The 13,047-nt window shown below is 52.8% G+C and overlaps 1 protein-coding gene across 1 annotated transcript; it reads left to right on the top strand.

The window, feature by feature from the left end:
* Positions 1-7,150: 7,150 nt before the first annotated feature.
* Positions 7,151-12,562, top strand: LOC131082133 (interferon-induced very large GTPase 1-like). Its single transcript, XM_058021815.1, has one exon. It carries the CDS (start codon positions 7,151-7,153, stop codon positions 12,560-12,562), a length of 5,412 nt encoding a protein of 1,803 aa, XP_057877798.1.
* Positions 12,563-13,047: the final 485 nt, after the last annotated feature.

The following is a 13,047-nucleotide window of genomic DNA, read 5'->3' as shown; positions in this document are numbered from 1 at the left end:
ATGCCTTGAGAGGCCATCTAGAACAGAAGCTGGACAGTGTTAAAGAAATAAAGTAGATATTTATTAAAAAGGCTTTATAAGGATACACCTTGGGCAGTGCAAGAGCCCGGCTGTGGCTATACCCAGGATGGATGCCAGGTCATGAGTGTTCTCCCTTTTATAAGTTTTGGCCCATTTCCATATTGGAGTTAATTGTCCAATTACAGCTCCAGGTTATGCAGTCCCATTCTCCCAGATTGCTCTCTGTCACTATAGAGCACGACACAAAACAATAATGCACAACTCCATCAGAAGGGTGAAAGAGAGAGATTTTTTTAAACCAACGTAGCTTTTATAGTTCTCCCAGATATTAACACCCATCTAACACATGTACAGTGCCCATTGACCATATAAGAGAAACAAAGTTCTCAGCAGACAACCAGAGAGCCACGTCACTCAGCGAGTCCCACCATGTCAGATTGCACCCTTTTCTGACTCAGAGATGGGGCAACTGAGAGGCGTTTTCAAAACTTTTATTCCATTTTCAGTCTCATGTGAAGGGTGAGACAATACAGATGTTATAATTCATGCCATTGCAATCAGAAGCCAATTATTCCCTAATCACAATACACTGTGTTTCTTGGCCTATCAGCTTTTGCCACACCATGCTCTAGTTGCCTTAAAACCAAAAATCTAAAATTACTCCTCATGGGTCCTACTACAATGCATCTGTCACAGTTCTATTTCTCCAAAGCATCCAGTCTTATTTGCAAGGCCATCTTTTGAAACTTGTTTCTAGCTCCATTTCTCTCTCAACAATGTATTTCCAATTCCAAAACATTTCTAAATCATCATTCTTTATCTCAAGGTTTGCATACAGATGCACACTATGTGAAGGTTCTGTCAGGCTTTGAGAATTCTCTACAAATTAATTTCTCACACCATGTTTCTGTGATGGTGACCACATCATAGCCTTGCTGTTGCACAATGGTTTCCACTCTTCCTGTTACCCATGCTGTGTGCATTTGTGTACATGCACTTCAGCTGGGCTGTGGCTTTCACCCCTAGCTTTGGCATACCACCCTTGGGGCTGCTTCTGTCTTCTTCTCACACATAAACCTCTGGCATTTGTGGATTTTTCTGACAATGCACTGTCTGAGGTTTTGGGGGGCTGCAGTGAGAACCAAAACCTGGGTTTGGAACAGGGGGAGGTGCAGTGAGCCCCAGGGTTTGGTGGCTTTGCAGTGGCTTGGGGACAGGGGCTTGGTGCTGTAGTGAGACCTGGGATAGTGGCAGGGGGCTTCAGGGGAACCTGGGGTTTGGGAATGGGATGTTGCAGGGAAATTTGGGTTTTAGGTTGAGGGTCCACTGAGATATTTCAGAGTACAGAGAGCTCTGCAGTGGAACCCCAGTTTGGGGGTGGTTGCAGAGAAACACAGTGTTTGGGGGGATGGCTGCAGTGAAACCTGAGGTTTGTGGGTTGGGAGGCTGCAGAGACACCCAGGGCTGTGTGGCAAAGGAATTGCAGTGAGTGAGGGATTTGGGGGGCTGTGGGTGCAGTGAGGACCAGTGTGGTAAAGGTGGGACCGTGTTTGACATGCGACCCCCTCTTTGCTGGAATGATCAGGATGTGACTGGGAGCTTCTCCTCCTACTGGGCTGGGGTCCGGGGAGGCAGTGGTGACCTGTACCTGCCCACAGCCAGCTCAGGTGCTGTTCCCTCAATGAAGAGACTGCAGATGGGGCTGGGGGTTTCCCTGGAGCAGGGCCAGCCCAGGAAATGCCCCCATGGAGCTCAGGACTGCTGTAGTCCTGCCCCATGGGTACTTCCTGCAGTCACACCCATGGAACCCACATCGTTCCTGTCTCCTCATGCCCAACTGTGTATTCGTTTTAGCGATTTTAGCCTTGGGAAAGTGGCTGATCCAGCACAAATCACAGTACTGGGTCACCTATTCCAGCCTTGGTTTAGGCATTGAAGCTTGGCATGCTCTGCCCTTTGCAGCTTCCAAAGATGGGTTACCTTGTCAGGCTCAGAAATGGGGCTGGAAGGGACCTTAAAGCTCATCCAGTGACACCCTCTGCCATGGGCAGGGACATCTTCCACTATCCCAGGTTGCTCCAAGCCCAGTCCAGCCTGGTCTGGAACACTGCCAGGGATCCAGGGGCAGCCACAGCGTCTCTGGGCACGCTGTGCCAGTCCCTGGCTGTGCCTCAGCCTCTGAGCTGTTCCTTGCAGAAGCTCTCTGGCCACACACCATCGATTTGGGGAAGAGACAGTGGATTTGAGGGGGTGTGGAGAAAGCAGCGTGTCCCCAACAGGGAAGAAGCCTGTCCTTGGAGAGGAGCTGGTGTCCCTAGAACTGACAGAGCTGGAGCAGAGGAGCTTCATGCAGGATGATCCCCAGCCCTCTCCAGCCCTGGCTGGGTCACTGCTGCCATGGAGTCAGGAGTGCAGATGGTTTCAGTTTGCAGTGTGCACGTTCCTGCTGGCTGGGGTGAGGCAGGAGTGTCCTCCTGCTGTGCCAGGCTGGCAGGGGCAGAGAGGGAATGGTTCTCTGGCTGCTCCTGAAGGGACACCGAGGAGCTCCTGAGCCTGAGGAAGCCGTGCATCACAAGGTGCAGAGCTGGCAGAGAGGGGGTCATGGTTTAATGGTGCCAGAGAATATTTTCTGGTGGTGCTGTGGTGCTGTACCAGGAGCTGGTCACAAGCCTGGGTGTGCCAGAGGCCAATGGCCCCTGGGTTGTGCCACCTCTGGGGTGGCAGCAGGGCCGGAGCAGTGCCCGTCCCCTGTGCTGGCACTGCTGGGGCACCTCCAGTGCTGGGGGCAGCTCTGGGCCCCTCCTGACAGGAGAGACCTGGAGGGGCTGGAGCGTGTCCAGGGAAGGGAACGGAGCTGGGAAGGGAATGGAGCCCCAGGAGAGGCTGAGGGAGCTGGGAAGGGGCTCAGCCTGGAGAAAAGGAGGCTCAGGAGGGACCTTGTGGCTCTGCACAAGTCCCTGACAGGAGGGGACAGCCAGGGAACAGGGACAGGATAAGGGGAAATGGCCTCAGGCTGGGCCAGGGCAGGCTCAAGTTGGACATCAGGAGGAATTTCAACATGGAAAGAAATTCCATGGTCAGGCTTCGACAGGGGCTGCCCAGGGACATGGTGGGCCAAACCCCAGTGCTCTGTTACTGTCAGTTTTGGCGTGTCCTCTGCCAAGAAAGCTGCAGCCAGGCCCTGTTCCTGCTTCGCTTCCTCTGCTGGAGATATGTCCAAGGAAGGCCAGGTTGGATGGTGCCTGGAGCAAGGTGGGACAGTGGAAGGTGTCCCTGTCTTGGAATAGGGCAGCCATTGCTTCTCTGGGAATAACATCACAGCCCCTCACAACTCTCCCAGGGAAGAATTCCTTTCCAAGAACTAATCTATCCTTGCCTTGTGGCAGTGGAAAGACATTCCCCCTTCTTCTGCCCCTCCAGGTTCTTGTCCAAGGACCCTATCCTCGTTTTATTACATGTATGCATATCCAACTACCACAGATAACAATATTATTACCAGCAATCCACACAGGAGTTCAGGGTCAGAGGTCCACAACAGAAGAGTCTTAATAGTGATGGAGCCAATGGAATCACAGTTTGTGTGGAATTTAGACTGTAATTCAATTATCTGATCCGAAAAGAGCGGTTCAACTTTCCATCTCTGCTGCAGTAAAACACCTGATTTCCTGGAATTACCCCACTGCCTCTGATCAGGTGAAGCTGCACCCACTGGAGAGCGAGGGCTGGATACACAGGGCCTGGGATGGGCTTCTCCCATCCCGGGAGCTCGGGGGACCGGAGGCAGAAGGTAGGGCATGGGGATGGGGATGGGGATGGGAATGAGCTGCGGGGCTCGGAGCCGGGAGCAGCCGGGAGCGGGATCTTGTTGCTCTCCTGCCTCCTGTTCCCTGTGCTTTGCCAGGGCTGGGGAGATGGCAGGGCAGGAGCAGAGGGGGCTGAGGGCAGCGGGCGGGCGCTGTGCGCTCCGAGCGTGGGCTGCAGGAAGCCGCCTTTGCTGGCACCGCTTTGGGCAGCTCGGGGGAGCCGTGTGCGCTGCGGGGGCTGAGCTGGGAGGGCCCCGGGCTCAGAGCGGTGGGAGCGGAGCGGCGGGGGAAGGAGGAGGGATGCGGGGATGGAGGGGCACAGGGAAGGCTGCAGAGGCGCACAGGCTGTCCCGAGAGCCGGCAGCGGGGCTGGCCGGGCACAGATGGCGAGCGGAGCCCCTTCCCTGCCGCCAGCCCGTGCCCGGCCGGGAAACGCTCCCCGCAGGCGGGGCCGACCCTGCCCGGCCCGGGCACCCCCAGCCCCGCGGCGGGGCCGGATGGCTGCGCTCCCCTGAAGGCAGGAGCCGGGGGGATCATTCCTTTTCCTGCCCGCGCAGGGAGGGTGGGATTCTCCTCTCTTACACTCTAAGCATCACCACCCCGAGCGCTCGGGTCCCTGGGACAGCCCCACAAAGGCAGCAGTTTTCCCAGAGCCCCTTTCCCTGGGCCAGGGCTGCGGAAAACACTCTCGGGGGGCTGTTCCTGTGAAACGGGGTGCAGGCATTTCCCATGGCAGGTCCTGCTGCCAGCCTTGCTGCTTCCCTCCTTTGCTTCCAAGGAGGAACTCGTTCCCGAGTTATGCCCTGAATGTACTCAGTGCCTCTCTGCGAGCACTGACACAGTCACATGGGGCTTTTTCCCTATTCCTGAAGCACTGGGAAGCCGTGCAGGGAGTGCCAAGGGTGCCTGGGGGCAGGTTCAGGGTGTGGCTGGGCTGGAGTTAATATTGTCCATGGCAGCATCTGGCTCCTGTGACTGAACCAGCGCTGGCAGTGCTCCAGTGGGAGAGAATGTGGGAGCGGACAGGGCTGGGACAAGCGGCTCAAGTGGACAAGCTCCAGCTGTGAACCTGAGCCAGGAGTTCCCATCCTGAGCAGCCGCCCTGCACTGAGGATCTGCTGTCCAGGGAGCAGCTGGACATGTGCCCAAAGAAAACAGTTGGTGTCTGAAATCCCTCCTGTGCTCTGCCAGCACACCCAGCTTTCCTCTGCTGCTGAACTGCCCTTAATTCGAGCCAGGAGCTTTTCCTGTTTGTGCTGTCCCCCTCCTCTCCCCATCCTGCTGGTGGGAGCACAGGAGCTGCTGGGGGGGCTCAGGGCCTGCTGGGATCCAAGCCCAGCGCTGCTTCTCCCCCTCTCCAGGTCCCTGAGCTTCCCCCCAGCAGCAGCTGTGTGATGTGGGCAGGGGTGGGACAGGGCCCTGCTGCCCCATTGGCAGCGCTGTTCCCCTGGCTCTGCCCCCTCCTCACCTTGTCTGCTGCCCCCAGAGCCCAGATGTTCCCACACAGCCTCTCACCCATCAGCAGCCCCAAGTCCTTCTCCTCAGGGCTGCTCTCAATTCAGTCTCTTCCCAGCTTGTGTCTGGGCCTGGAATTGCCCAGACCCAGGGGCAGCACCTGCACTTGGCCTTGGTGACCTTCAGGGGCTTTGCTCTCTCCTACCTCTCCAGCATGTCCAGCTTCATTCTGGTGGGGGAACATGGATGTAGGTCCCAGCTGAAACCCCGCTCTGGTCACCTCCCCAGAAGAGCCCTGAGGAGTCTTTGCTGCCTGGGCATTTGTCAGTGGAGGAGAAGGGTTGGCCTCCAGTGCTCCCTGGAATGAATCTGCCACGCTCATGTGTTGCCTTGTGCTGATTGTCTGCTCTTCTTTAGGCTTTGGGCCTTTTATTCCTGGTGTTCTTTCTCCTGAGTTCTCAAGGGGTTCTCATCTTCTTCTCCACACCCTCCTGTCTGCCTCAGGTCTGCCCCTGGTGCTGTGCTGTGTCCCCTGAGCTGGGGCCCTCGGCTGCCGGTGTCTGCTGGGAAGCCAAGGCTGGGAGCAACGGGAGCATCTGCTGTGAGGTGGGTGAGGGGAATCAGAGCCCACAGCCCTTGCACACATTGCCCAAATCTGCAGGGATTCCTGAGAGAAAGCTGCCACTGAAGGCTCTGGAAGGGTGCAGGAGTCCTCGGATCTATTGGACCTGAGTCGAACTCCCTTGGATCAATTCCTGTCCTGGTGACAGTGTTGGGGTGTTGGTGGGACAGAAGCTGAATGCTCAGATGGGATTTTTGCAAGGAATAAATCTCTCCAGTATCCAAGTGAACTGAGACTGGGACAATGCTCAGAGTTGTGTGAAAGAGTCAAAACCCCAAAGGTTTAAAGGCAGGTGCCCAGTTGAAGGTTTGCAGGCACTTTTCCTCCTGTCACCAGACATTTTGAACTTGGTTGCTCCATGGCGGCTGAAGCCAAGATGGCCACTAATGGGCACTTTGGCTGATGAGACCCTCTGTGCTAATGAGCTGCAGATTACAAAGGGCACCTCTCTGAGATGGGTCCCAGTATTTCCAGTCTCTCCTGAAGGGCCACCAGGATGTCCCAGGCACAGTTGTGGGCAGGGACAAGGTGGATTTTCCCCCTGCACTGGGGTGGGCCCCTGAGGGTGCCAGGAAGCAGCTCCTGGGAAGAGGCCAGAGAGGGGCGAGGGAGGGGCTGCGCTGGCAGCTGGAGCAGGAGCACAGCTCAGGGCCCCTGGGGGGCATGGGGGGAGCGTGTCTGGGGAGTGTGGGGTGCCCAATGGGGGGGAGTGTGTGAGCGCTGCCTCCGGGTGCTGGGAGCAGCAGGCTGGGCCAGGCAGCGAGCAGGGCAGCCATGGGCTGGGCAGAGGGTGCAGGATGCAGGCAGGGCTGTTGGATGGGCAGAGGGGCTGTGCCAGTGCTCCAGGGAGCCAGGAATGGCCCCGGCTGTCTGCACTTGTGGATGGAGGAGTTGTGCTGGGAGGATGTGGGCAATGGTGAAGGCAGCACCTTGTCCAGGGCAGGTTGTGTGGCTGAGGGAGTCTGTGTGTATCTCTGTGTTTATGTCTCCATGTCAGTATCTGTGTCTCTGTGTGTCATTGCTGTCTCTGGGATACACACTCAGCTTCACGGTTTATCCTGCAAACAGGAAAGCAACGGGCACATTCAGAGTGCTAAGAAGGAGACCCTGGCTCTTGTGCCATCCCACACCAGGCTCCAGAAGCCTGGTGGGAGCAATCCGCAGGGCTGCAGCTGCTGCAGAGCCTCTGCCAGGAGCCTGGGGCCTTTGACAACACCTTAGGGAAAGTCTCTGTTCTTCCTCCACAGACATGGCTTCACAGGAGGACACACAGGAGGGGGATGCAAAGGCCCCGCTCCTGGCAGAGGCATTTGAGAAGGAAGGACTGGATGCTGGATACTGGATACCCAAAGCTTCACAGATCCTGGGAATCAAGTGCAGAGAAGCCCTGCAACATCTGGAATATGAAGACTACCACAAGCTGGAGTGCGAGGCACGGCACCCCTGGGAGAAAAGGGCACTTCAGAAACTTCTTAAAATACCAGATGAAGTGTCCTCCATCAGTGTGCAATCCTTCCTTCTGACTGAGCACCAACTTCCCAGATGTCCCAAAGTCGCTGACCTTCAAGAGCTCATCAATACACCAGAGCAAATGAAGGAGCACATGCATGCTGTCACAGACACACCAAAATCCTCTGCTTCTGTTAATGAAGCAAAGAAAGAAGACACCCAGACCAGTAGTCTCACCACTAATTCCTTACTCCAGGCTATCAAGGAATGGGCTGAGAATCTCCTCCAAAAGCACACTGGAGACAAAGACTGGGAGAGGCTGGAATGGGACCTGGACTTCTTGATCAGTGCGTGCTTGGGTGACAAATGGGATGAACAGAGGATGCAGAACACACTCAGAGATCTGGAAGACACTCTTCCAACACCTGAGCCCCCCAGTCAGTCCCAATCCAAAACAAATGGCAACAGATCCAAAACAAAGCAAGCCACTGCAAATCAGAAGCTCCTCCAGTTGCTCAAGCGCCTTGGACTGGAAAGTCACTATCCAAGGAAAATGGGGATGGGAGATTTCCACACCATCTGCAAGACATCTCTACAGGACAGCCAGCCCAGCCAGGACAAGGAACTGCCATTATACTTCTTGCAAAAACTGTTAACCATGGATTACCAGGTGAGGTACCTGACTTGCTGGGATTACAGCAATCCAGGCCTTGCACCTGTGCCACAAAGAAGAGAGCAAGAATTCCAACAATCAGACTCCTTTGAAAACTTTCTTGATGATTTGGAGGAAGGCTCCCTTGAACCTGAAAGCATGGACAGCCATGTGCACCCCATGGACCTGCAGATGGCCATTTTCCATTGTGCTGATGACTTCCTGAGACAGACCCTGGCAACCAAGCTGGCGTTCTGCCAACTGGCACTGCCTCTGCTGGTGCCCAACCCGACCACTTCATGCATTGAGTTCCCGCTCTACGCCCTCAGCCAAATCCAAAGGAGCTGGAGAGAGGCAGACAAGTCAGGAAAGCAGGCCCAAACAAAGAGTTTCAGCAACAAACTCATCTTTCAAGCACAGACACCCATTGTGTCCTTCATCCGCATTGGCACCTCAGCCTCCTCTTCCAAGTCCCAGCTCCTCAATGCTCTGCTCAGCAAACACAAACACGACACTTTCTTCCACCGCCACTGCAGAGGCAGCACCAGAGAGCGTTTGCTGATGGAAGGGCTGGTGGAGATCGCCTGGTACTGCCCTGGTGGAAGCCCCAATGACACCTTTGAGTGCTGCGTGGCTTTCTGTAACCTGCATGGAGATGCCAGGGATCACGGAGCACAGCTGCAGTTCCTGCAGGAGATATCTGCCATCAATGTGGCTCTTGTGTCTGACTGGGAGCACATGGACAACAGGGGGAAAAAGCTTCTGCAGGACCTGTGGCAGTCACAAAGGCCTTTCATTTGTCTTCTCACAGAAAAAGAGAACGTTGCAGCTGGACAAGCCAGCAAAACCTTAAAAATAGGGATCAAGAACAGAAATGAAGCAGAACTGGTGGACCAACTGACCAAGACAATTGGGAAACTCCTGGAAGGTTCTAATACGCATTGCAGTCTGGAGACCTGCGTGGACAAAGCTCGTCAGCACGGATTCATAGTGGATGCAGATCGAGATGCGTGTGTGACTGCCAAAGCAAAGGCAAAGGAGCTGGTGGAGCTTCTGAAGAAAGAGAAGCTGTCTGAGATCAAATCCCAGCTGCTGCCACTTCAAGGAAAACTGTGGTACCAGTGGTGCCAAAAGGACAAAGAACTCACTCGCTTGCAGGAGAAGAGGAACAAGAGTGTTGAGCATCATCGCAGCCAAATTGAAAATGACAAGACAGCAATAAGAAGAAAGCAACTTGAGCAAGCTTTCCCTCTCAACACACTGATGAAATCATTCCTTGGCTTTCTCCAGGCCCAGCCAGCAGATACCAAGAAATACTTCCTGCACTGGATGAAGGTCTTTATGGACGAGCTGTCTTGTGGTCCCATTGAAGAACTGAGTAGAGACTATCACAAGTTATGGTCTGAAATCCAGACAGGAAAAAAAAGCAAGACAAAATCCAGTGGCAACGCTGAGTTGCTGAGTCACTTGGATGCCCTCTCTGATGAAATCAAAGATTCATCCATCAGCCTGGAGCATCTTCTGAGAGAAGTAGGGCAGATTTATGAAGCTCTGGAATTGATGAACTCTGCGAATGATAATTTTGTCAAACTGCCAGAAATTGCAGCAGAGCTGATGGTTTCAGGGTACCCCATGGAGCTGATGGATGGGGACGCTTCTTACCTGCCCTTGCGCTGGGTGGGAGCAATCTTTGACAGCTTAATTGAGAGGCTGGGGGACAAACGAGTGTTTGTGCTCTCCGTGCTCGGCATCCAGAGCACAGGCAAGTCCACCCTGCTGAATGCCATGTTTGGTCTGCAGTTCAACGTCAGCGCAGGGAGATGCACCCGCGGAGCCTTCATGCAGCTCATCCCAGTGGACGAGGAACTGCAGCAAGACTTGGGCTTTGATTTTGTACTGGTGGTTGACGCAGAGGGACTTCGTGCCATTGAGATGGCCAATAAACAGTCCCTGATCCATGACAACGAGCTGGTCACCTTTGTCATCGGTGTTGGCAACTTAACTGTGATCAATATCTTTGGAGAAAATCCATCAGAAATGCCAGATGTTCTCCAGATTGCTGTGCAGGCTTTCCTGAGGATGAAGAAAGTCAATCTTTCCCCAAGCTGCTTCTTTGTCCACCAAAATGTGGGAGAAGCAACTGCCAAGGAGCAGAACATGGAAGGACGAAGGCGTTTGCAGGAAAAGCTGGATGAAATGACTGTGGTAGCTGCTGAGCAGGAATTCTGCGATGTCTCCTCCTTCAGCGATGTCATTGGCTTTGATGTGAACACCCACATTCACTACTTTGCTCAACTGTGGGAAGGCGACCCCCCAATGGCACCACCCAACCCCACCTACAGCCAGAATGTCCGGCAGCTTAAGAGCAAAATCCTCCAGGCTGCCAAGAATTCACAGTGCAGCATTTTGAGGTTCTCAAGCCTGAAAGATCGTATTGGTGACCTCTGGAATGCTTTGCTGATTGAAAACTTTGTTTTCAGCTTCAAGAATTCCCTGGAGATTGCAGTGTACAGGAAACTGGAAAGTGCCTTTAGTCAGTGGACCTGGAGGCTGAGGAGTCACATCTTAGATGTACAGATGAAACTATACAACAAAATTCGGAATGGAGACTTGCAGAATGTCACCAGAGAACACCTTGAAGGGCTGGTGCAAGAGATAAGTGATGCCATTGAGAAAGAAGTGGAAAAATATTTCAGGGAAGACAAAGACCGTGAGACACTGGTCCAGTGGAAATCAAGCACAGAGCTGAAGCTGAAAGAACTAAAAGAGACTCTTCTTGATGACACAAAAAAGAAATGTGAGAATCTTATTGAGCGACAGAAGGAGCAAAGAAAACTATATGCAAGGAAGTTGGCCTATGAAGATGAGATCCTGAGAAGGAGTCGGGAGCTGGCTGTGACTCTGAAAGGGAAGAGCCTCAGTGAGAGAGAACTGAAGGACAACTGTATTCTTGTCTTGAACCAGTGGATTGCAGCAGTCTCCTGTGCTGCTCGTCCTCTGGAATGGGTGGATATTGATGCAGAAATTGAAGATGTCCTTCTAGAGCACTTTAAGGAGCCAGGTATCTATGCACGGATCAGGTCATTTCCCAAAGGCAGAGGATTTTCTTTTGATCCAGAGAAACACATCAAGAAGATAAAGCATTTAGGCTTTGTCCCAGATTTCAGGAACATTTCCAATGATGATGTGATCAAATATCAGCACATCACAGACAACATCATAGTGTGTGTGAAAGCAAACATTGCTAAGAAGGAAGAGGAGAAACGTGATTACAGTCGAAATTTTATTTATGAAATACTCATTGAAGTACAGAAAGCTGTCAACTCTCTCCCCAGCAATTGGAAATGTAGTTTTAACAGAGATTACAGCATTGATTTGTCCCTGTATCTGTGCAGAATGGCAGCAGAAAGGTTTAAAGCCATGCACAAAGAGTTCCAAAAGGCAAATGACCCAGCTGCGTACCTGAGCAGCAAGAGAGAAGATTTCCTCCAATGTTTCCAGATTTCCTGCCAAGGAGCCACTTCTGTCACAACTTTTGCTGTTTTCCTTTGTCGCAAGATTGAACCAGCTCTTAGCCGGGCAGTCTATGAGAGGACAGCTAAAGCCATTGCTGAGGACATGCAGGGCAAATTCCCAGATTTCCAGGGCAACAGAGCCAATCTGGAAGTTTGCATCCTGAGATATCTGGCAGAACAGGAAAATTTTGAGTATTTCAAGCAGTACCTTATGTCTCCAAAACAGTTTTGTGAAAGTTACATTGAGACACGAGTTATGGGTCACTGTTTAGATGGGAGTAGGAGGCTGAGGATGTTTTTAGATTCCTCCCTTGATATTCTCTATCGAAACACCCTTTCAGCTGTTTCTTTTTCAACCCAAACTGTCAAGGACAAAAAAGACAGAAAAGACAAAGTCTCTCTCTGGTTGGATGAATTTTGCAGGGAAATGACAGAGGTGATCAACTTGCCCAGAAGTGACCTGAAGGGCATTGAGCACCTGGAGGTCACAGACATTGAGTTCCTGAGCAGTGCCGTGGCAGAAGCTCTGGATGACCTGAGGGACAGGCTCATGGAAGTATTTCCTAAGGCTGACCTGAGCTCATTTTCAAGGCAGCCTCACACCATCCTGGCAGAGCATTTTTCAGGATGCTGGGAGCAGTGTCCCTTTTGTGGGGCTGTCTGCACAAACACAATGCAGAATCACACTGGAGACCATCAGGTGGTCTTGCATCGCCCACAAGCTTTGATTGGAACCACATGGCCTGGGACAGACCAGCTGGTCATTGATATTTGTTCCGGCCTCCTTACAACTAATCTCAAATTCAATTTTGATAACAGCAAAGGGTTCTCCTACCAGAAATACTGGTATGCAGGACTTCCTTCTTCTACTTGGAATACTCTTCCTGATCCATCTATGCAGGCGTACTGGAAATGGTTTGTGTCTCATTTCAGGACACAGCTGGAAGCTCTGTACAATGGGAAATTTCAGGGCAAAGGAAAAATCCCTGAAGCGTGGCAGAGAGTTACCAAGCAAGAAGCACTCTCTGAGCTGGAGAAGCATTAGGCCATGTCCATGGGGAGGAAGAACCACAACAGCTTTGAGTTTAGGAGAACTTTGTACCAGGTACTCAGCAAATACATTTACAATGATGGTAGTTTCAAGTCTAATAAGGACAATGGTATCCAATTGCTCCCAAACTTGATTAAGTAAGGTACATTACTGCACCCATCACTGAGTGACTCCCTCGCTTCATGAGAAAGGCAGAATTCTCTTGTCTTCTTGCCATAAACATTTCCCTTGGCTTTGTCCTAGAGCCAAATGAAACCCACTCCTTGGAGCAATCACCTCGTGGCCAAGCCTGAGCCCAAAGGCCAGGGGTGGGGCAAAGGGCAGCACTCAAAGCACTCCTCAGATCAGCTGTTATGAGACATGAAGGGACAGTGCCCCTAAGGCAGTTTTCCTGCAGCAAGGAGCTGTCCTGCTCAGAGAAAGGCCTGCAGGGCCTGAGGCCAGCTCCATGCTGGCTGCAAGCTGGGCTACTTGGCTTT

Source organism: Melospiza georgiana, chromosome 3, assembly GCF_028018845.1.
Source record: "Melospiza georgiana isolate bMelGeo1 chromosome 3, bMelGeo1.pri, whole genome shotgun sequence".
Lineage (NCBI taxonomy): Eukaryota > Metazoa > Chordata > Aves > Passeriformes > Passerellidae > Melospiza > Melospiza georgiana.
This window is presented reverse-complemented; position numbering and strand designations above follow the sequence as displayed.